The 21,080-nt window shown below is 43.3% G+C and overlaps 1 protein-coding gene across 5 annotated transcripts; it reads left to right on the top strand.

Moving 5' to 3' along the window:
- LOC117429172 (E3 ubiquitin-protein ligase TRIM37-like) lies at positions 1–20,066 on the top strand. Of its 5 annotated transcripts, none has more exons than XM_058998278.1 (27): positions 1–299; positions 1,584–1,678; positions 2,421–2,522; positions 3,579–3,619; positions 5,127–5,243; positions 5,722–5,809; positions 6,162–6,284; positions 6,723–6,846; positions 7,363–7,430; positions 7,871–7,936; positions 8,506–8,630; positions 10,549–10,599; positions 10,884–10,965; positions 11,306–11,382; positions 12,022–12,201; positions 12,458–12,572; positions 13,109–13,303; positions 13,399–13,535; positions 14,508–14,590; positions 14,853–15,044; positions 15,423–15,707; positions 15,888–16,052; positions 16,482–16,668; positions 16,933–17,039; positions 17,466–17,612; positions 17,754–17,808; positions 18,350–20,066. In XM_058998278.1, the coding sequence occupies exons 2-27, from the start codon at positions 1,658–1,660 to the stop codon at positions 18,351–18,353; spliced, it is 2,937 nt and encodes a 978-aa protein (XP_058854261.1). In that variant the 5' UTR covers positions 1–299; positions 1,584–1,657; the 3' UTR covers positions 18,354–20,066. The 5 variants fall into 5 exon arrangements, with proteins under 5 accessions (XP_058854261.1, XP_058854259.1, XP_058854262.1 ...); XM_058998276.1 differs by having other exon boundaries at positions 15,882–16,052; XM_058998279.1 differs by lacking the exon at positions 7,871–7,936 and having other exon boundaries at positions 15,882–16,052.
- Positions 20,067–21,080: the final 1,014 nt, after the last annotated feature.

Raw genomic sequence — 21,080 nt, 5'->3', positions numbered from 1 at the left:
GGCTTGTTTAGGGATGGTCTCCCTTGGTGACAAGCGGCTGAAACTTATAGGATAATCAGAGAGAAGGGAGGTATGGAGGGGCGGATGAAGGCGTAAATACAGTAGACTTTTGTATCAAACCCTATTTACGAGTTAACGCGCCTCTGTTTACCTGAGGGACGGGGCCTTACATCGATCTGTGAGCGGCGGGTTGCTGTAGTCGGCTGCTCCGCCCTTACCTCTGCAGAACTGCGTCTACCCACCCGGGTGTCTGCAGCAGACCTCCATAGAAAAACACTGAAGAGGCGCTGCGGTTTGACGTGAGTATGGCTTCATTGATTTAGTTCGTTTAACACCAGGTGTATTGTTTATTCTGGCAGCCTTTGTCGGTGTGGTAATCCTTCACTGACCGTACAGTAACCGCCACATGATACCATTTAAACAAACGACGGTAATACTGCATATGAGAACCCAGCAAGAGAAGTCATGGGGATGCCATTATGTTTACAATAAACCAGTAAACTACTACCCCGCAGCCACAAATACAGAAACCCATCAACATGAAAGGCGATGCTGTGGGAATGCACATGTGCCCTGCATGTAAACTGTGCTCATCGGTCTTCTCCGCCTTCACGATTTATGTTCAAATTTAATGCAAGTGCTTTTTAATTTTTTTATAGTTCGTGTATTTTATCGCTGTTCTTTACATTAGTTTTTGAGTGGACATGGTTAACAACAAAGCAATAAATGACATTCTTTGCCATTCTTTGATTTGGGGACTGTGAGGCAGGCCAGTGTCCCGCTGTGTGACTCGGTACAGAGGGTCAGAGAGACACACTCTGTGTACACCCCCAGATTATAATGCACTCCATAGCTTGTGCAAAACGATGGCCAATACATTCTATCAGATCTGATTTATAGATTCATAAGTCAGAATATAAGTGTGGTATATAGACAGCCTGTATATACCCATAGACTACAATACACACAATAACCTGAATGTCTTTAGCAAGTTTCATCACAGTAGGGGAAGCTGTTCTGAACTGTGTGACCTGCGTCCAGACATCTGGACATAGGGACATCACCTCCACTGTGTCCCCTGGCTGGGGAGAATTATTACTACAAATTCTCAAAAGCACTCTGGGATGCCCCTTCCAGCAGCTGGTTTTTATCTGCATTACTGCTCCCAAGATGACATGCTCCCATAATCATTCCCTGACTGCCCTGGATTTTATGAAGAATTAGACATGAATTACCCTATATGGACACACAATAGTGTTTACTGATGTGCTTATTTTTATAGACACTGGCATTACATAATCTTTTCAAACACATACCTCATTACAATGTGAAAACAGCGTTTATTAACTCTTAGGGCCAGCCTTTTTTAGTTTTAAATGATTTATTTATAGTTGAATCTCCTACAATCAACCCAAAACAAAGCACCAGTGAAAGGGGCTATTGTATTGCAACACTTTTTTGTATGGCGTTTAGTTAGGTCTTTTTGTGTTGTTTTTGGAACTTGAAGGTACCAGTTTCAGTGATGTTTCTTTTAGAAGCCCATTCTTTATTAGTGCATTGATGCTCTTTCTGTTTCCTTGCAGGACTGGCCCCACTGCTGGCCTGATAGCACTTTCTGGATTACAAGGGATTTCCCAGGATCTTGAAACTGTCTGAAATGGATGAACAAAGCGTTGAGGTAGGGCAGATCCTGCTCTTCTCTACTGTCACCTTTTTGTTTCCTACAGCTGCAGGTCTCTGTGCATGAGGAGTTTCATCTTGGTGGTTATGTCCAATCCTCTCTAGGGGTGTTTCTCCCAGGACTCTTGATCACTGACTGCTATAGGCACATGTGCGTGCCTGGAGAGATTAGCAGAGGAGATATCTATTCCTGTATCGCAGCCCTGAGTGTTAAAACAAACTAACTGAAAAAGAGCGCAGTGTTTATGCATTTCTGGTAAATACATAAAGTGCAATTCCCATTGAGATATGTACCATAGGGTTTTGCTATACATGTGATACACTACCATTTACAATTACTACTATTACTTTTTTAAATATGTTTTTAAATATATAGCTTCAGAATGTTGCATGCTTTTATTTAGCCAAGGCTGACATCATTCTTATCCTCAGCAGCCTTCTAAATATTATGGGGGTTTACATTTCTTTTTTCTCTTCTCTCTTTTTTTCTGTTTTCTTGGGATTTGTATGTTCATCTGAGTTTCTTTTATATAGATATCCTTTTTCATCATCATGGGAACAGAGTGAAAGGTATCTTGGCAAAGTGTTTATAGCTGAAGTTAGTGGATTTGTGGGGTCAGAAGATTTTAGGTTGACTTTTGATCAGTGCACAAGGATCAGTTCATGCTCTTCTAAATATGTGCCCAAACTGATCTCCCATTTCATCTCGGAGTGTGACTGCTGTTTTTCTCCTGCTCCAGAGTATAGCGGAAGTCTTCCGGTGTTTCATCTGCATGGAAAAGCTGAGAGATGCACGGCTATGCCCTCACTGCTCCAAACTCTGCTGCTTTAGTTGCATTCGGGTAAGTATCAGGGTTTGCCATGAAGCATGCACTCGTGTCTATGTGGAATGTGTCTGAAAAGCTAAGCTGTGCTTCTCTCCAGTTAATGAGCACACCTCCGAATACTGCCAACAGCCGCCCCAGGTCTGAGGCAATCGCAGCAGTCTGCTCTCTTATATCGAGCAGAGGAATCGAGGCTGGCACCTTCACTCGAAGGCAGTGGTTCGGTATTAAATAGCCAGGCTTTTTTCTTTTTTTTGCGTACTGGCTGTATTACAATACTTGCATGCCAACACCTGACCTGCCTTCCTGCCAAGTGAATACTGCAAGGCTGGCCTGTGGAGTGTAAATTACCTTGCTGTGTAGTGTCAGCATATAAGAAATAGGTAGGCTAAGTTTAAGAGTTGCTGTTTCAAATGACGATGTATAACCATCCTCCGATCACTAATAGCATTGCAGTTTATTGGCAAAATCAGATTCTTTTTGTTCTTACTTTACTGAGTTAGTAGATTTGTAGAGTGTTTGATAAAAGTGAAAGTGGCTGTTTGGCGTGTGCTTAAGATCATGCTTTGTGTTAATTAGCCACAAGGTTTCTAAAGTAAACGTAGAATGTTTAATGTCCAATATAAAGGTATTAATTTATTTATATTAATTTAATACACAGGTATTCTTTTTTCTTGAATGGTTTAAACAGTGCTGATTCCTACAGGTAGTTAACAAAACCGATTGAAACATTGCAGCCTTAATAGGACAGTTGCTGACCACCTGATTTTTCAAACGCAATTTCAATAGTAAAATAATAAACATAAGTAAATAAAATGGCTTTTATAACAGTTTATTTTAAACCTATGGTTACAAATGCTGGCTGTTTCTAAATATTCCCACGGTAACCAGGCACGGATACTTATTATTTGTTAGTCTGTTTAATCAGTCAATTAATGAGCATACCTGAGAGGCTTGTGTTATAAGACAGTCCTATGGATTAGTCAAAAATGTGTTCTTTTAGTGTGCATTCCATTTATCTCTTTGCTTCACTAATGATGCCATTGTTTATTTATTTTTTTTTCCACTCAACAGCGCTGGCTGACAGAGCAGAGAGCACAATGCCCACATTGTCGGTAAGAGGTTTGCAGTATGCAGTGAATTTCTACATCACTGGCTTCTAACGGCATATAAGAGACTGGGGTTTAGCAGATAAGCTTCACTGTTGAAGGATACTGCAGGAGGCAAGAGCCTTAAGGTCTTTTCACAACAAACGCGTCGTGTCAAAGCGTCAGCTTCCCGCGAATTTTGATGCCATGAAGTTGTTTTCATACCAAAGGCGTCGATCAATCTGAAGCCCTGTCACTGAACTAATTTTCCTTAAAGTACAGAATTATATTTGTGTCTTAGCACCAAGTACTGTAATATAAATAGTATCTCACGAAAACTACTTATGAAGCTTTGTGTCTTTTACAGAAAAATAAAAATGGGACTATGTTATGAATGTTTAGTGAACATATATTTGGTTTTTTAGTTGTGTCTTTGCCGCACTGTGTGTAAAGCAGTCTTTCTTTACTGCACGTCTTCACTGTTGACAGTGAAGTGCCTCCCCATTTGACACAGACATACACGCACAGCAATGATGACTGTTCTTCTATAATGAGTTATAACCCTGTTTGAACACTTGCTTTCTGCCTGCTAATCGGCTGTTGAAACTCCCGGTTGTGATCTTCATATACATGCAGCGCTTGCTCATTCATTTTTTAAACGAAGTGGGTTTGGATCTTCAAAAAATATTAATTGGTACTTGCATTTTATTTCTTAAACCTTCTTTTCACTTTCTCCAAAATTAAACCGTGCTAAACACAATACTTGAGACTGCCGTTGAACATCTTTATTTCCTGCAAGCGGTTTATCTGTTTTCTAGGTTCTTTTTTCTGATCTTTCTGCTCCCCGTTTCTTGGACACTGTAGAGGTGCCTGCACAGAGAAATAGGAACGCTGTGCATTTCAGATGCCGTCTGTTTTATGCTGTGCGGCCGGTGTGAAAGCCTCCATAAGAGGTACAGCGTTCTAAATAAATTGTTACGCTAACGCTTTGATGCGATGCGCTTGGTGTGAAAGGACCTTTAGAATGGCTATTTGGGTTATTCCAGAATAAATATAATTGATAATCGAATAGACCAGTGTTCAATACAGTTATAAAAGTAAAGCCAGTGAATTAAGAACTCTAGAGACAAGGCAAACTGTGAAATCCAGCCTGAGAGTGAACCTACAGTAAGCTGCAATAGCAAAGATGTAGGTCACAGTTACCTACTTTTTACAAAGTGCCCAAAGGCTAAACTAACCACTTCTGGTTTGGATAAAACTTATTTGTCATACATTTCTACATGCACGGAGGTCATCTGGTAGCAAAAATATATTTTTGTAATGTTTACTATTTTTTTCAAAATAAATTCAGTGAACTATTTAGAATTTGGACTTTAGTCAAATATTTAAATGAGAGTAAATAAGTATGAATAAGTCTTAAAGATGTGTATAACTCTGAACCTCAGATCCCCGTGCAAGACACAGTAATGCTTAGTGCTGGAGCTGTAGTGATCCTGGGTGTGCAGAATTGGCAATGTGACGCCTGTATCTCTAGGGCACCCCTCCAGCTGCGGGAGCTGGTCAACTGCCGCTGGGCTGAGGAAGTGACCCAGCAACTTGACACACTGCAGCTGTGCAACCTCTCCAAACACGAGGAGAACGACAAGGACAAGTAAGTGCATCCTCCTCTCACTCACAGCTTCACTGATCAGGAGCACTTCATGATCGCACCCAGCCTTTCTCTTTCTCCCCCTGCTAACCGCTCTTAAACCTTGCATTCTCCCCCTACTCTCCGCTTCTCTCTCTACTCAGGGGCTTGTTTTACCATCTTTAGGTTATCCCTGAACAGCACAGCAAGCCCCTGTGCAGCGGTGGTGAGAGATATTGGGGTGTTGTGGCTTTTTATTTTTATATTTGACTTTAAACATGAATCTAACTGAATGGCTAGTTTCTTTGTCAGAAATGTAGTCAAGCAGATAAATGTGTCGTCTTCATTCGTTTATGGATTTTTGTTTCTAATATAACAAACCATTTAATAGAAAATAAGAAACAAAGTGCCAAAGCAATAGAAGGGTTCTGCCTGGATTGCTTCCTCCTTGCTGTAGAGGGGCGGGCCCGAGTTCGGTTCTGATGGAATGTTTTTGCTGCAGGTGTGAGAATCATCACGAGAAGCTCAGTGTGTTCTGTTGGACCTGCAAGAAGTGTATCTGCCACCAGTGTGCTCTGTGGGGAGGGATGGTAAGTGTCCTGTGGGCTTCGGACACAGGAACTCTTTGAGCACCATTCCAGTTCCAGACTCTGTGCCCACACTGCGCAGAAGTAACGATTTCTGGATTGTGATTGGATGGACTAATCAGTGCTATGTGTTTTAAGGAACCAGTTGCCAATATATCATACAATAAGTTATTCCTCATACTGTGAATGCAAGTCATAGTATGTCCTTCCTCCTTGCAGGCTATATCTTGGAAACTGCTCGTTGAATAATGATTACCACAAATTCAGGAGGTTCTTGGTACTAGTTTGTAGAGTCCCGCTGTCACTTTGCCACCCTGCTTTGCTCTCCTTGACCCTCTTCCCCTCTTTGTTTCAGCATGGCGGACACACCTTCAAACCCCTTGCGGAGATCTACGAGCAGCACGTCACCAAGGTCAACGAGGAGGTGGCCAAGCTGCGGCGCCGGCTCATGGAGCTCATCAGCTTGGTGCAGGAAGTGGTGAGACCCGCACGTTCTTTTAGATGCATCTTCCACGATTGTGGTTCACATCCCCAGTTTATGGATTCAAAATGACTTTTTTTGGGGGGGGGTAGTTAATGTGTACAACAAAAGAGAGCAGCAAGGTACCAAAACTACCAAGAAGCAGGGTAAAAGGATTTGGGCTGAGAACATCTGTTTAAGTAAATGTTAAAACTGCTTGCTGTTGGCCAGTAGAGGGCACTAATACCTTAATGTCAGTAAAGATGCTGGGAAATAATAGATTTAACATTTAACAAAAAACATGTAGGGCAGCATTCATCTACTTTCGTCACTGCACTTTGTCATGCACTTACGAAATAACTGGGGGCTTTTTTAAAGCATCTTTAGCTGGGGGTACTGTATAATTTTAGTCCTGCTGTGCCTCCCTTACACTGTGCTCTGCCTGTGTGTCTTAAGGAGCGCAATGTGGAGGCTGTGCGCGGGGCAAAGGATGAGCGCGTGAGGGAGATCCGGAACGCTGTGGAGATGATGATCGCTCGGCTCGACAACCAGCTGAAGAACAAGCTCATCACTCTCATGGGTACATAGAGGCGGGGAGGGGGCGCTTGTGTAGCAAGTCCTCCCCAAGCTGCATGCCTGCTGTTGCATTAAGTACTACATTAAACCTGTGAGTGGTGTTGATAATGGGGTGTGCACTGCTGGGCTCAGGAGGAAGCAGCAGTCAGCCCCCTGCTGTGATGCTGGATTGCAATGGCTCTAGTTTTGGGACATTTTGTTACTTTTTCGGTAGTAAGTCTATTTCAGGATTACAGGAGTCAGAAGGGGTTGTGTGGCTCTTTGCTGTCCACTCCAGGTATAATGTTTCCTCAAGGGATGATCTTTGATACATTTAAAGAACATGCAGGAAAATGCAAGACTTCACAGCCACAAAATAAGATTATGGTTCTCAACTTAATTATTAGTAATGAGGAAGCTGGACTGGAGACTTGTTGTCTCAGATTTTTGTACCCACATGTTTGATCAGTCCTTCTGAAAACTGATCCAAGATCATCTCTCTAATTCTGTGCTGTAACACTGTGTCTCTATTCCACCACAGGGCAGAAGACGTCCCTGACCCAGGAAACTGAGCTGCTGGAGTCGCTGCTACAGGAAGTGGAACATCAGGTACGGCACACTGGGGGGGGGGGGGGGGGGGGGTTTGTCACAGCCATCACAAAAGTCATTGCTGTTCCTTCAAACCCTCCTAAATAACCTACGTGTCAAACAGTTGTGGCAATTTAGCCAAAGCGCAACAGGATGTGGGACTTTGTTTCTGTAATTTTTGTAGCTTTTTGATCCTTTGCGGTATAAACTCATAGGACAGTTTGTCCTGGCGCAAATGGAGAATTAGACTGTTGTATAGAAATTAGGGCAACTGACTTGGGAAATCGTGGCGAAGCAGCAAATGAAATATAAAGGGTATTAATGGAAGTGGAGTTTGCCAAAAATATTGAGTCCGGAATAATTCTTGGGCCAAAACCCCAAGTGACCTAACTCCTTTACAAGTGAAATATTTTGGTATTCTGTGTCTATCCCACACGCACAAACGTGTTATTTTTTTTCAGGATTATCTGCGTTGTCCTTTGGTTTGTGACGGGAACTGTTTAAAGAATTTATGTGGAAGGATCGATGTGAGTGACATTATAAAAGCAGATGAATATGCACTTCACTTGGAGTCTTGTGTGGAGTAATCTGATGTTTTATGGAGAGGCTGAGAATTTTCTAAGGGGTATCCTCTGTGTTCCAGAAGACTACTGTAAAACTTAGCCTTACAATGTTCGGTGACTTCATCTGTGCAGTTTTATTTTCATCTTCGTGGGCAAAAGGACATGAGATTGTGCGCACTGGACACTCGTTTACCCAAACCAAGTACATACTGCACCAAACAGGAAAAGGCAAAACGATATGCTGTACGATCTTATATCCAAAGCACCAGATTCTCAGTACAATGTGTGTGTAGCCTGAATCTGCGATCAAGTTCAGTCCACCTCAAAACACTGTCGTATGAAAGTATTTCAGGGTAACGAGCACCCCCCCACTGTGCAACCGGACACTCGCTTGGGATTGGATTATGCCTGCAGGAGGTGTGATGTGGGTTTCCCATTTCATGTGTTGGATAGAAATCCTGGGCTGCAGTAAAGCTTTACAGGTGTAACAGCAAGGAGTGACAATGTTGTGTGTCCTTGCCTGTCCCCCACAGCTCCGGTCCTGCAGTAAGAGCGAGCTGATCTCCAAGAGTCCTGAGATCCTCCTGATGTTCCAGCAGGTGCACCGCAAGCCCATGGCCTCCTTCGTCACGACTCCTGTGCCCCCAGACTTCACCAGGTATGAAATCGCAGGCTTTGTCACGGGCTGGGTATACAGCATCCTGCAGAAGTGACATTGGAGTGGTGCAGCCCTCATTGAGAGGGTGCCCTGGAGATCCAGTATGTTAATAAACCCATATTCCTTCCAGAATGAAGGTCCTCTCCCCAGTACTGAACAGCAAATGTATTGTCAAAGAGTAATTCTGCAATGAAACTACCTCCAAGATTTGTTGGGTTGCATAATTTAGACGTTATTGGTCTCAAAGCATTCTTGTCAAGATAACATTAACCAGAATGCTGCTTTTTGACAGACACTGAACAGCTTTTGACACATGGCATTCTTTAACTTGGTCAGCAATGCTGCAGTGGGACATATGTTTGTGCATCCATGTAGATGTGGTGCTGGCTAAAGGTAAGCAGGTTGAGGTGATCCTGTTGTGTGGGAAGCCAGACTGTAGATAGTGTTATGGATATTGCATTCGTACTTGTGTTCATAGTATACTTGCATCCCACACAGTTATCCTCCATGAAGGGTACTTGTCAATCCACTGCTGCTGTTTCAACTACTAGTATCTCATGTCGACTTCTCAGTTACATTATACCCCCAGAGACGCTTTATTTTGCTCAAACCTCCATTTCTAGTTGAATTTTTATTTTTCATCTATATGTTCTTGGTGTTTTTTGCGACATTTTAGCAACGTGTGTTTACAGCTCTGGAGCTTCCTGTCATGTTGAATTTGAGTCAAAAGCATGAAAGGAAACAGTGTTACACAAACTAATGTGTTATATCAAAGATATTCCTGTCCTTCTGCAGCCCGCAACGGCTCACGACCATAGACCAGAGTGTGTTTGTCTTGGAACCTTGTTATGAATGAAAGCTCTGGGGATTCGGTATGCAAGCCCTGCCACACAGCTGTCTGTTGTGTCACGTAGATCTCCAGACACTGCCCAGAGCTCTGTGTGTTACTGCACTATAAACAGCGTCTGTGCCACCAGGGCTATTCAGTTTAACGCCAGTCTGCTGCGGAATCTAAAAAGAAGGTAATTACAGGCTTTCCCACAAATGCATGCATCATGCCAGTCTTCTGTCATGTATTAAGTAGCAAATGATCCTCCGTTTGAACAGATCAGCAGCCTGCTTGATTGATGGTATATCATGTATTTTGTTCTTTATACACTGACTGGTTGAAATCCTTTGTCCCATTTTTCTGATTTCTCTTTTTAGTGTCTTATTCAGACAGTGCACTTCCACATGTCTGACAAGTAGTTTTAGGTTTTGTATGAAGTGACAGATGTGCCACCCGGAACATTGTTTCTGTGAAAGCTGCACCCAGAGGTTTTGTTTGGCAAGTAAAGAAACAACAGCAACAAACAGACAGAAGCATGAGACAAGTTAGACATAATGAGCCAGACAGGGAATAATTAGAGCAGTAAAAACCTGTTACTATCCAGGCACAGTCAACAGGAATAAGAGAGAAGACTTGACAAGCAACGCACCCAGCTGTACAAATCCCACCCATACAGAGTGCGAGCTGTACAGTGCAGGAGGGTGCCCTCCGTTTTAATGGACTTGACCTCCTGCTTCGGCTTCCAAGCCTAGCGTTTTAAGGTTCTTTATTGCAGAATTGCTGCGGTTTGTGTATGGCAGTGGTATGGAGAGTTAAAGGCAATATCTAAAGAAGGAATTGATTGATTTAAGAAGGGCTTTTTTTTTTCTAAAAACGTCAAACATAAAATGCTTCATGGTGCAGTCTGTTGCATTATTTGTGCTAATTATACAATGTCTTTGATCAGGGTATGAATGCAGTTCCTTTCCCCCATCCTCTCAAAGCATTGTCACAGATCCGGATTCGTACTAATCTTGGACTGCCAAATCTGTGAATCCACATTTATAAAGATTGAAAGTTTTATTTTTTGTTTCTCTGCTTCCTCTTCAGTGAATTGGTTCCAGGCTATGACTCGAGCACTTTTGTTTTGGCAAATTTCAGGTGAGATTTGTGTTTATTTATTATTTATCTGTGTGTCTTTCTTGTGGAAGACAAACAAAACAATTGTGTATTGCATGCGTTTCTGCTTCCTTAGGGGGCTAGCGCTTAAGAACATCTATATTTTTTCTGTCATGGACATTTTATTTCAACACATTTTTTCACATACAATGAATACTTTAATTGAACTGAATGTAACTACTTCCTTATGAAAGTAACTGAATTTACAGAAAGGCTGCTAACCTTCAGATCTCTTGTAGTGATCTCGTTTTATCTTTCTGAGCTAGTACACTGAGGCAGAGGGCTGACCCAGTCTACAGCCCACCGCTGCAGATATCCGGGCTCTGCTGGAGACTAAAGGTTTATCCAGTAAGTTTTCAATCTCTAAATCTGGCTTGGTTTCATGTGTTGGTACACTTCCCTCTACTCCATGTGAAATGAAGGTACCACTTATCTTAAATTGCACAGTCACACCACTAATCGTTGCTTGTGAAATGGTTGCTTGCTACCCTCCAAATTACAGACATTTTTTTTGATTGATTTCCTAAAAGATTCTTGCACAAGGTTATGAAAGGAAAATTACTTAATAATAACCATATTGCTGCAAAATTGGTATAATAGGACTTGCCTTGCCAGAAATTCAACTGTATTCTTAAATGTCAAAGTGATCCTCTGTATGGCTGACCTTTTCATTTCCTCCTCTTAATAGGACGGGAATGGAGTGGTGCGAGGGAACTACCTCTCAGTCTTCCTGGAACTGTCGGCTGGGCTTCCTGAGACTTCAAAGTATGCATGATGCGCGTAGGGTGACTCCTGTCTGACTGTGTAGGCTGTATTGTATCTGAAGTACTAAAGGCTGGATTATAAAATGACATTACAATGAAGAGAGAGACTGCTAGTCAAATTATTTATTATTATTATTATTATTATTATTATTATTATTATTATTATTATTATTATTATTATTATACAATTACCCATTTTATACAGTTGGGTTTTTACTGGAGCAATCTAGGTAAAGTACCTTGCTCAAGGATACAGCAGCAGTGTCCCCCACCTGGGATTGAACCCACAACCCTCCGGTCAAGAGTCCAGAGCCCTAACCACTACTCCACACTGCTGCCCCTAGAAGTCAAGGAGTTTCTTTTATTATTCCTGTGTATAGTCCCACTGTTGAACAGTCAGGGATGAAATTGCAGTACGCTTTGTCACAGAGAGGCTGTGTTTATGTACTTTGTAGCGAGTGGAAGAAGAAAATGACCTGCTTTGGCTGCACAAGTTTATCTGTGCCTTCACAAACCGTCGTTTCTCACTTGAAGACTTGCATAGGCAAACGCACACTATCGTTCATGTACCTGTGGAATGGTGTTGTATGTGTGGACCAGTGTCGGCTCTGAGTCACGGCTTTCTTTTGTTCTTTTGAAGATACGAGTATCGAGTGGAGATGGTACACCAGGCCTCCAGCGACCCGACTAAAAACATAATCCGGGAGTTTGCCTCGGACTTCGAGGTGGGAGAGTGCTGGGGCTACAACCGCTTCTTCAGACTGGACCTGCTGGCCAGCGAGGGATACCTGAACATGCAGTCGGACACCCTCGTCCTCAGGTAGGCAGCGAATACTGGTTTCGATAGAAACCGTATTAAAAGTCCCATTTGAATGCAGTGTTTTGCACTGCATTGGTTTGTGCTTGTGTGTGATTCTGGTGCCTAGGCTACAGCCAGGGTCTTCTCAGCACGAATAAGTGTTCTCCCTGAATTGATGACCAGTGCTAAGTCACAAGAACTGGAGCAGGTCCCAGGTCATTTCTCTATTGGGTATCTGAATGTATTCCATGTAAATTGAACTGTGTACCCCTGTCAGGTACCAGGTGCGGTCGCCCACCTTCTTCCAGAAATGCCGAGATCAATACTGGTATATCAGCCAGCTGGAGGCAGCGCAGACCAGCTACATCCAGCAGATCAACAACCTCAAGGAGGTGGGTACAGAGTGAGAATATTCACTTTTAACTGTACTGCATTTGGAAGATCTCCACTACTAGTTTTATAGGTTGATGCTACATTTTATTGTTCATTTATTTTCATTGTTTATAAGTAGTCTTACTGTAAATCCAAGTGGCCTCCCATGTCTTATTGTTTAATTTGAAGCAGCCCAGGATCGCCATAATTTTGCCATTATTCATAACTTGTCATTTTGCTTCAGCGGTCGTTTTCTCAGAAGTCTTGTTCTTGCCTTGTCCTCTTCCCTGAACATGTTATTATCCCTTATTATATTAGGTGGAATATTGCTGCCATTTACTTATATTGCGATGTCAAAAGCAGAAGTGGCACTTACTGTATCTGACACTTTTTTGATAAACCGAGCCTTCAAGCAAGGAATAACCAAAGCACTTGTCAAATGGTACCTATATCCTTGAAGATAAGTCTCCCTAGTTGGTATAACAACTTCATCTCCTCGTATACTCTATAGGCACTAATAAATAGTAAGTTGCTAAGGGCAGTGGTTTTGTTGCAGAGGCTGGCGATCGAGCTGTTTCGCAGGCAAAAGTCCCGTAGTTCCTCCCCGTCTGACCGCAGATCGGGCCACTCGGCCTCTGAGAGAGACCCCCAGCCTGGGAAGGGAGGGGTGACTGATGGGGCTGCCCAGGCTGGAGCGGGAGAAGGGAAGGAGGAGGAGGAAGAGGAGAAGACACGACAAGATGACTCCAATGTGAGTAACTCTGATCGTGAGTCTGTGTTTGTGTGTGTGTGTGTGTCACTGCATTGCTGACTGTCTAGACCTGTGTAACACTGCTTCCCCCACAGGAGCTGTCGGACGGGGACCTTGAGGTTGACTGTCTTACGGGGGATGAGGAGGTGAATCCTCTGGACGGGAGCAGCACTTCAGGGAGCTCCACTGCCACCAGTAACACTGAGGAGAACGACATTGACGAGGAGACCATGTGAGTCACACCCTCTTAATTAGAGCCTTGCTACCCGACAATAAGTGTCAGGGTCGGGTCGGGTGTAGTTTGTATGTTATGGTTTGGGCTTGGATCGAGTTAGTGTTATCAGTGAGTGGATTGTAGCGTTTTTAATTAAGTGAGTGCAAGTACTTCCTAAAACTCACTTCCTGCTTCATGATTTTTGAAAAACCACTCGCCATGCACCATAGGTTCTTTGAGAAATTACCTCTCTTAATATCATCTCACAAACCTTCTTATTCGTTTTGTGCAGCTTGTCAAATGCTGCGTCGCCAGGCTTTATAAACTAACCACAGGATATAATTAATTTCCAACGCAACGAACAACCAATAATCATCTCGGCTGATAAACTGACATTTTGTGCAGCCTGTCATTTGCTGCGTGGGCGGTCTTAATGGGATGCAGTTCAGTTGCAAAACACCTACGTCACCAAATTCTAACACAGTCAGTCTTATACAAATGCACACAAAAAAACCACTAAGTGCAACGCCTAATTGATAGCTCTCACAAGTCATGCCTTTTTTTAGATAATGACACAAGCTGTTTCGTTCCAGTTAATGATCCAAAACGTATTTGTCCTGTGGTAAACTATATGCATTTGTTTAAATGTAAAGAACGACTAAATGTACAGTATTAAAACACTGCTCTTTAATTCACCGTTAGTTTTCTTTCTTTCTCGCACTGGTAATGTGTTGTCATAGGCAAACGTGAAACCCGCTTTATATCACAAATTATGCCTGCATGGCAATCATGATATAAAGTTGGTTCATCTGTATATAGGCTGATGGAGTGAAAAAAAAAGATTACTGTGGTAACATCAAACTGAAAAGAAGTTTACAGATAAGATTTATTTTAATTTTTTGTGTATATAAAATCTCCCACTTTTCCATTAAGTGATTGGGGTGGCGTGTTGCTTAGTAATGAAGTAATATTTTCATTGTTGTGTTGCAGGTCTGGAGAGAATGATGTGGAGTACAGTGGCAACTTGGATCTGGAAGAGGGGGAACTGCTGGAGGATGTGGCCGGAGCAGCAGGTGAAGCATGGAAATGGGCTGGTCTGGCTGTGGGAGTGATCTGTAAAGCATAGAAATGGGCTGGGTGTGGCTGTGGGAGTGATCTGTAAAGCATAGAAATGGGCTGGGTGTGGCTGTGGGAGTGATCTGTAAAGCATAGAAATGGGCTGGGTGTGGCTGTGGGAGTGATCTGTAAAGCATAGAAATAGGCTGGGTGTGGCTGTGGGAGTGATCTGTGCAGAGTGGGATGTGTTGGTGACGCCCCCTTCTTTGCTTTCCCCAGGTGGCTCCACAAACCCCAGCCTGCGCTCTCTGAGACGGGGAGGGGCAGGCCTGGCCTCAGCCACCAGCAGTAGCCTGCTGGAGATCGACCCGGTCATCCTCATCCAGCTGCTGGACCTCAAGGACCGGAGCAGCGTGGAGTCTCTGTGGGGCCTGCAGCCCAGGCCACCCTCCTCCCTGCTGCACACCACAGGTATCGGTCACACCTCTCTGTCCCATTCCGACAAATAATACTCTCCCTAATGCACAGCCACACACATTTGTATTGCATTCTTTTTTTTCCCCAAACCTGTCCATTTATTTGTGTCAAAAAATGAGGACCCTTATGTTCACCAAACTTATTTGGTTTACGTTTTGGATTGTATGTGGCTAATATCTTATAAGCTGTCTGTTTTTATACAAATATTTTTAGCCTTTCAGGTACTGTGTGCTAGTTCTGTGATTGAGGACCCTCTGTGTGTCCTGTGCTGGTTTTTAAAAAGCCCCAAGGCGCTTTACAAACTAGACGTGCCCTATCCCTACACAGTACTTCTGTTGTGTCCTCTCTGACTGCGTCCCCGTCTCCCTGCAGCGGCAGCGCACTGTCGCAAAGAGCGCGAGCGGCGGCCTCAGGCAGTGCGTCGGTCAGCCCCAGACTCTGGGGTCCTGATCCGGCTGAAGGCCCAGATGGCAGAGGTGCGCAGTAAGATGTCGGATGTGAAGAGCCAGCTGGAGGCGCGAGGGGAGCCCAGAGCCGGGGCCTCCGGGAGTCTGGTAGAGCAGGGGCCTCCCGCAGACACTGAAGCACCCTGTAGGAAACTGAGCGACCTGGAGCTGCTGGGCAAGGGGGCTGCAGCCAACAGACATAGCAGGAGTGGTGAGTTCAGACTTGATATTTAGGGAAAGAGATCCTTTAATAGTTATTAAAAGACCCAGTATTTCCCTTAAAACCCCAATGTTTCCCTTATGAAGAGGATGGGCAAGCCCCCAGTGTCTGAGCTGAGTGAGGTATCCCTTTAATAATACAATTGTAACCGTGCTGTTTGTCCAGGTACAGGTAGGAAGGCAGCGTCCCCGAAGCTGGAGTGTGCTGGAGTGGCAGGCAGCCTGTTTCTGCGCAGGGCTGTGGACAGTGTAGACAAGGAGGCACGGGGGAAGGGGGACTGTGTCCCTGCCATTGAGGGAAGAGCCCGCCCAGGGGACTGCCTGGCTGTCTCCGAAGGCAAGTTACCCTCTCCCGTCTTCTGATAAACAGACTGGCACTGCTAAAGATTAATCACTTCTCTCTTTATCATGTATAATGCTGATAGGACATAGTCTGGGCTGTATTATTTTTACGGCACATCATGGTCTAAAAACAGCTATTTCACAGTTAAGCATCATTTATTAACGGAAACAATTGTGTCGTCATGTTAAAAATGGATCATTATTCTCTGCAGTTATTATACAACAAACTTCACAGAAATCTGTGATCGCTGAAAGAAATGCAGCCTTAGACATCGTTATTAGAAGATAAAGAAAGGTGCAACTTAAAGGAGGGCTGAAGGCTCTGTTACAGTAAGGGCTACTGATAGGAGAGCTGGGGACTCTGTATTAGTATGACGTGTGGGAGTGTTTCTTGGAGACTGACTCTGCGTTCACTGTCCTGTAGGTCCCTTGAAGCCCCGTAGCGCACACAGCTCCCCGCCGTCGCTGGGGAGTGGGAGCTCTTCTGATAAACCCTGCTGCTCCAAACACGAGGACCAGGCCTACGGAGCCGCCGACACTGACCTGTTCAGGATCTCCAGCCTCAACGGGATCGTCTCTCTGGACAAGGGCCGCAGGGCCGCTACGACCGGGTAAGGAGAGGGTTGCAACAAGCTGCCTCACTCGCAAGTCTCTCTAGCCTTTCATCTCCCAGAGTCCTTGGCTTAGTACTAGTTTGATCTCAACCCTCCCATTGCACGTCTCACAAATCAGCATATTTAAGTGTTTGTTTGGGAGGGGGGAGTGCAAACAGCAATGCACACCCTGGGGTACTTGTGATGGTATAAATGCAGTCTGTGCCCCAGCTGTGATTGAATTCAGGCATTGACTTGTTCATCTGCTTGTGTTCCCTCCAGGTCCGGGCTCCTGACAGATGGGACGCTGGACTGTGACGCCGAGGGAAGCAGTGAGATCCGGGAGTCGCTGCTAGCTCTGTCTGAAGGGACATCAAGACAGGAAGAAGGTAAAGATTGTCAGAGTTCTTCCTAGTTGCTTTATTTACAAAGCTGTCTTGTAAATACTGATTTGCAGTTTGTTGACCTGTGAACAAATCTGCAGCCCATGTTTTTAATGGAAAAATTGAATAACCATTGAGTGGGTTCTTTGGTTTTTGTTACACTAATTTAATAGCATAAACTAATTTTAGATATTATGTGGGCTTATTCCAAAATACTTGGACATCCCAGGAAAAAGAGGTTGCAATAATCTAAATTATTGGGGGGACACAAAGGGTAGGAAGAGCCTGGATCCCAGTTCGTGCACGGTCTCCAGGAAGACTGCCACTAGGTTTTTCTCCTCCTCCTCCTCCTCCCTGATTTCAGCGGCTGTAATAAGCGAGTTCTTGTTGAGGTGGTGATTTACAGCACACTGTGTTATTGTTCTTGGACAGGGCAGCTGTGCCAGAAGCAGGTGATCCACCTCCTGCCAGGGATGAGCAGTGACAGTGAGATCGAGTGTGACAGTGAGAATGAGGAGGAGGAGAGCTGCGACCTGGAGGCTGGGGAATGCAGCTATGACAATCGCTTGTCTGTCACAGGTAAGTGTTAACCCAGCCTGTGAGCCACGCGCTGTGCTTCTCCAGCTCTCCTGCTTGGTCAGTGACCCTGGTACACACTGCACCTCGCAAATGCCAGCTAGCTAGTAGTAATCTTCTCTTTTTGTTTCCTTGTTTTTCAAGGGGACCAGTTGAGCTCTGAAGATCTGAGTTTTACTGCGGGGGACACGACAGAACGGTGATTTCTTATTCTTTTTTGTTTTCTTTCTTTCACTGAAACACTTTCAGAAAGGTTGTCACTTTGTAGGCTATATGTTTGCAGCTGAGCCCAATAGATTGTTATGTAAAGAGCAAATAGCTGATCCGCACCATAGACTGTATATGTGGGACGTGCGCTGTGGGAACTGAATATAGCACACTTTATTTCCTGATCTCTTTCAACACTGCAGACCTGTGCACAGGTCCAAGAAAGATGACTCCACTCAAAACACAAGACTGCTTGAGTGATATAGGAAAGATGAAGCCACTTTAAACTGCAAGCAAGAAACTAATATAACATGGTATCTAGATCTGTGTTTAAGTAGACATCACTGAATTCAGTAGTGTTCTTAGGCTGGTCTTTCTGTAGTGCTGAAAGCGTTAGCATGAAAACAGGACAGTGCACTAGCATGAGGCTGTTTCTAGTGTAATTATCCACAGCTGCTCTATCAACATCTTGTCTTCAGAGACAATGCAGTGAGTGTGTGTCTTTAGCTAATCCTTGGGTGTCTTGTTGACAGATAAGTGACCTTGAGAGAGTGGTGCGAGAGCTTGACCAGGAACGAGACCCAGGAGCTGCTTTAAGTAACCCCCCCGCCCCGCCCCTCCAAAATCGCTGACTCCCCCGTCACAGCACTGACTGGCCAGCCTGGGAAAGGGTTCTTATTTTGTACTTTCATTCCCTAGACAATTTGAGGATATGTTTTATTTTTCAAAGGAACAGAACATGGAATAATAGTAGTATGAGCTGCTGTGTGGATTGCTGACTGTCGAGTATTCAGTGTGATGGATGTTTTAAGCTCTGCTGACTGATTAAGCTGTTCTTGTGCTTACTTGGTTATTTTTTGTGTATGCAAGTCTGTCTGTCTCCTTTTTTTTTTTTGTATTTTTGTTTTGAATATAGAGATTTAATTTATTAATTTATTGAACAGGTACTTACAACACTACCATTTTGAACCACAATAAACTTTGTTTGAAAGTAAGTGTATATATCCAGGGACCCTCTGCTTCTTGTTACAGTAGTTTTGTGTGCTTTAACCCTGCTCCTGATTTGCAACAGTCAGGTTCCAAATCCTCAAACTTGCAAATCAACCCACAATGACTTCCTAGAACTAGGCTGGCAATTCAATAGACTGACTTTATCCACTGGCCTACAGTATCCGTTTTATTCTCCAGCAAACCATGGTGAGTCAGGCCAGCTGGAGAGTTATGGAGCGACAGTTGTCACATCTGTTACGTGGGATGCAAAGCAGAGTGTTGTACAGGGTCATTCCAGGAGCTCCAGCAGAGAAGCGCAATGCCATTTCTGTTTTTGAGGACTGCTTTGATCCACACGGGGTTTGCATCTATAAGTTATCAGCCTCCTTTACTTCGGGGGCACCTGAGTTTTCAGGTATCCCTACTCCTTTTGTATCTTCTTTTGGGAGCAAGAACTCCTCCCCCATTCTCTGCACATCTAACGCATTGTGTACATTTGTGCATTCCTATCTGTATGCGAGTTATAGCCTCCACTGTCATATTGAGCTGTTACATCTTCACTGTTTTCCTTTAAGTGCCTGTTTTTTGTGTAGTTCTGTCGGTGGATTGACATCACATAGGGGAGTGAGCGAGATATGTACTGGAATCTTTGAACAGGCATTTTAATTGTCTGAGAGGTATATAATGGAGAATTAACAAAAACACACACATTCCAAATTAACAGACCAATCACCTATACTGTAAACACATTCATTTTGATTAGTTCTTGCTGAAGAACATGAACAGTGAAGGAATGGCAGTTTTGTTCAGTACTGTTGTGTAAAATGAATGTGTTGTGTGTGTGTGTATATATAGTACTATGGTCTTATGAATCAGAGATGCACTCAGCCTCCACTCCACGCTATTGGATGTTCAGTGAGGCTGTGCTTCTCTTTTTTCTTTTGTACTGTTCCAGTAAATGCATGGCTGCTTGTTCAACTCTAAAGCTGTGGGAGCTGCAATCTCTTGTGATGCTGAGCTGTACTTTTGCCCTAAATATGTATTTGGACTCCTGTGCAGGGCCTGGTATTCCCATTCTGTACCTGTATAATTGTATCGGCCACAGTGAAGCAATTGTATCCATTCCTATGTTTGTTTTGTATATGTGAGCAACTGTCAGTGTTTTAGATTTAAAATGCTGTGTCAGAATGTTGTCAAAGTTGCACTTTTAGTAATAACTAAGAGTAATAAATGAACAAATAAATTAAAATGTTTATCTCACATTGGTCTTCCAGAAATGTATCTGTGATGTTGTATTTTCTGAAACCTGTTTCTTAATAGCTATAAATCTGTAATAGTGTTTTAAGTTCTTAATTTTAGTTAGGGGGATTTTGATGTCCATCATTGCATCGTTTATCAACTGACCAGGTCTTAAATGCATTTTCTACTGCTGTTGTGACGGCCTGGTAAGAAATGGCTTGGAAAGGAATGAGTTTGTTGAACCGGCAGTCTGTCAGTTGTTGCTCTTATCTTTTAAAAGTTAGATCATTCCAGAGTGCTCAGGGGTGTGCAATTTCTGAAAGACTTCTTGTCCAAGGGACAGAATGCTAGAAAAATCTACTTGCCCCCTCCCCGTTGCACAAAAAAGAACAATAACTTGTAAGATTTTGGTTTTATTTAACAGTGGACACAATCAATCAATTAGTGATTTAACAGGCGGATCTAGCCTTGTAGCTTGACTGATTCAGTAAATTGTTCAAGATACACAAAAGGTTCCCTGTGACCCCACCTCACTTCAGAAAATGTATATCATATGTTATTGAAATGTTCCTTTCGGTGCAGTTTGGAACACGTTGGCTAGTAAATGTACGGAACATACAACAATAATAAGCAATACTTGGCGTTCTTCAAATATAAAAAATAGCTTCTGCCTGTTTTTTTTCTCAATAAGCTGAATCCAGCTCCTGATGTACAGGTGTTTGTTTGTTGCATCACGGATATGAAATCCTTGCCAACTTTTTCTGCTGCTTTGTGGAATTCTGCTTTTTCTTGACATTCTTTCAGTTTTGTAACTTCTGAACCCCAGATTTTAAGGACGTAGATCCCGTCGAGTTTCTGTCCATTTTTTTTTTTTTTACTTTTTCTACCAAAATGCACGCAATATTTACAGTAGGCTCCATCAAATTCTGCAAAGTATGTTTTTTTTTTTTTTTTCTATTCTATACTTATTTTTTTAAACAGTGTACAGCATTTTACAGCTATTTTTCCTCATGTAGCATCGTGTCCCGTGATGGC

This window comes from Acipenser ruthenus, chromosome 24, assembly GCF_902713425.1.
Source record: "Acipenser ruthenus chromosome 24, fAciRut3.2 maternal haplotype, whole genome shotgun sequence".
NCBI classification, from domain to species: domain Eukaryota; kingdom Metazoa; phylum Chordata; class Actinopteri; order Acipenseriformes; family Acipenseridae; genus Acipenser; species Acipenser ruthenus.
Note: the sequence above shows the minus strand (reverse complement) of the source record. Positions and strands in the feature narration are given on the sequence as shown.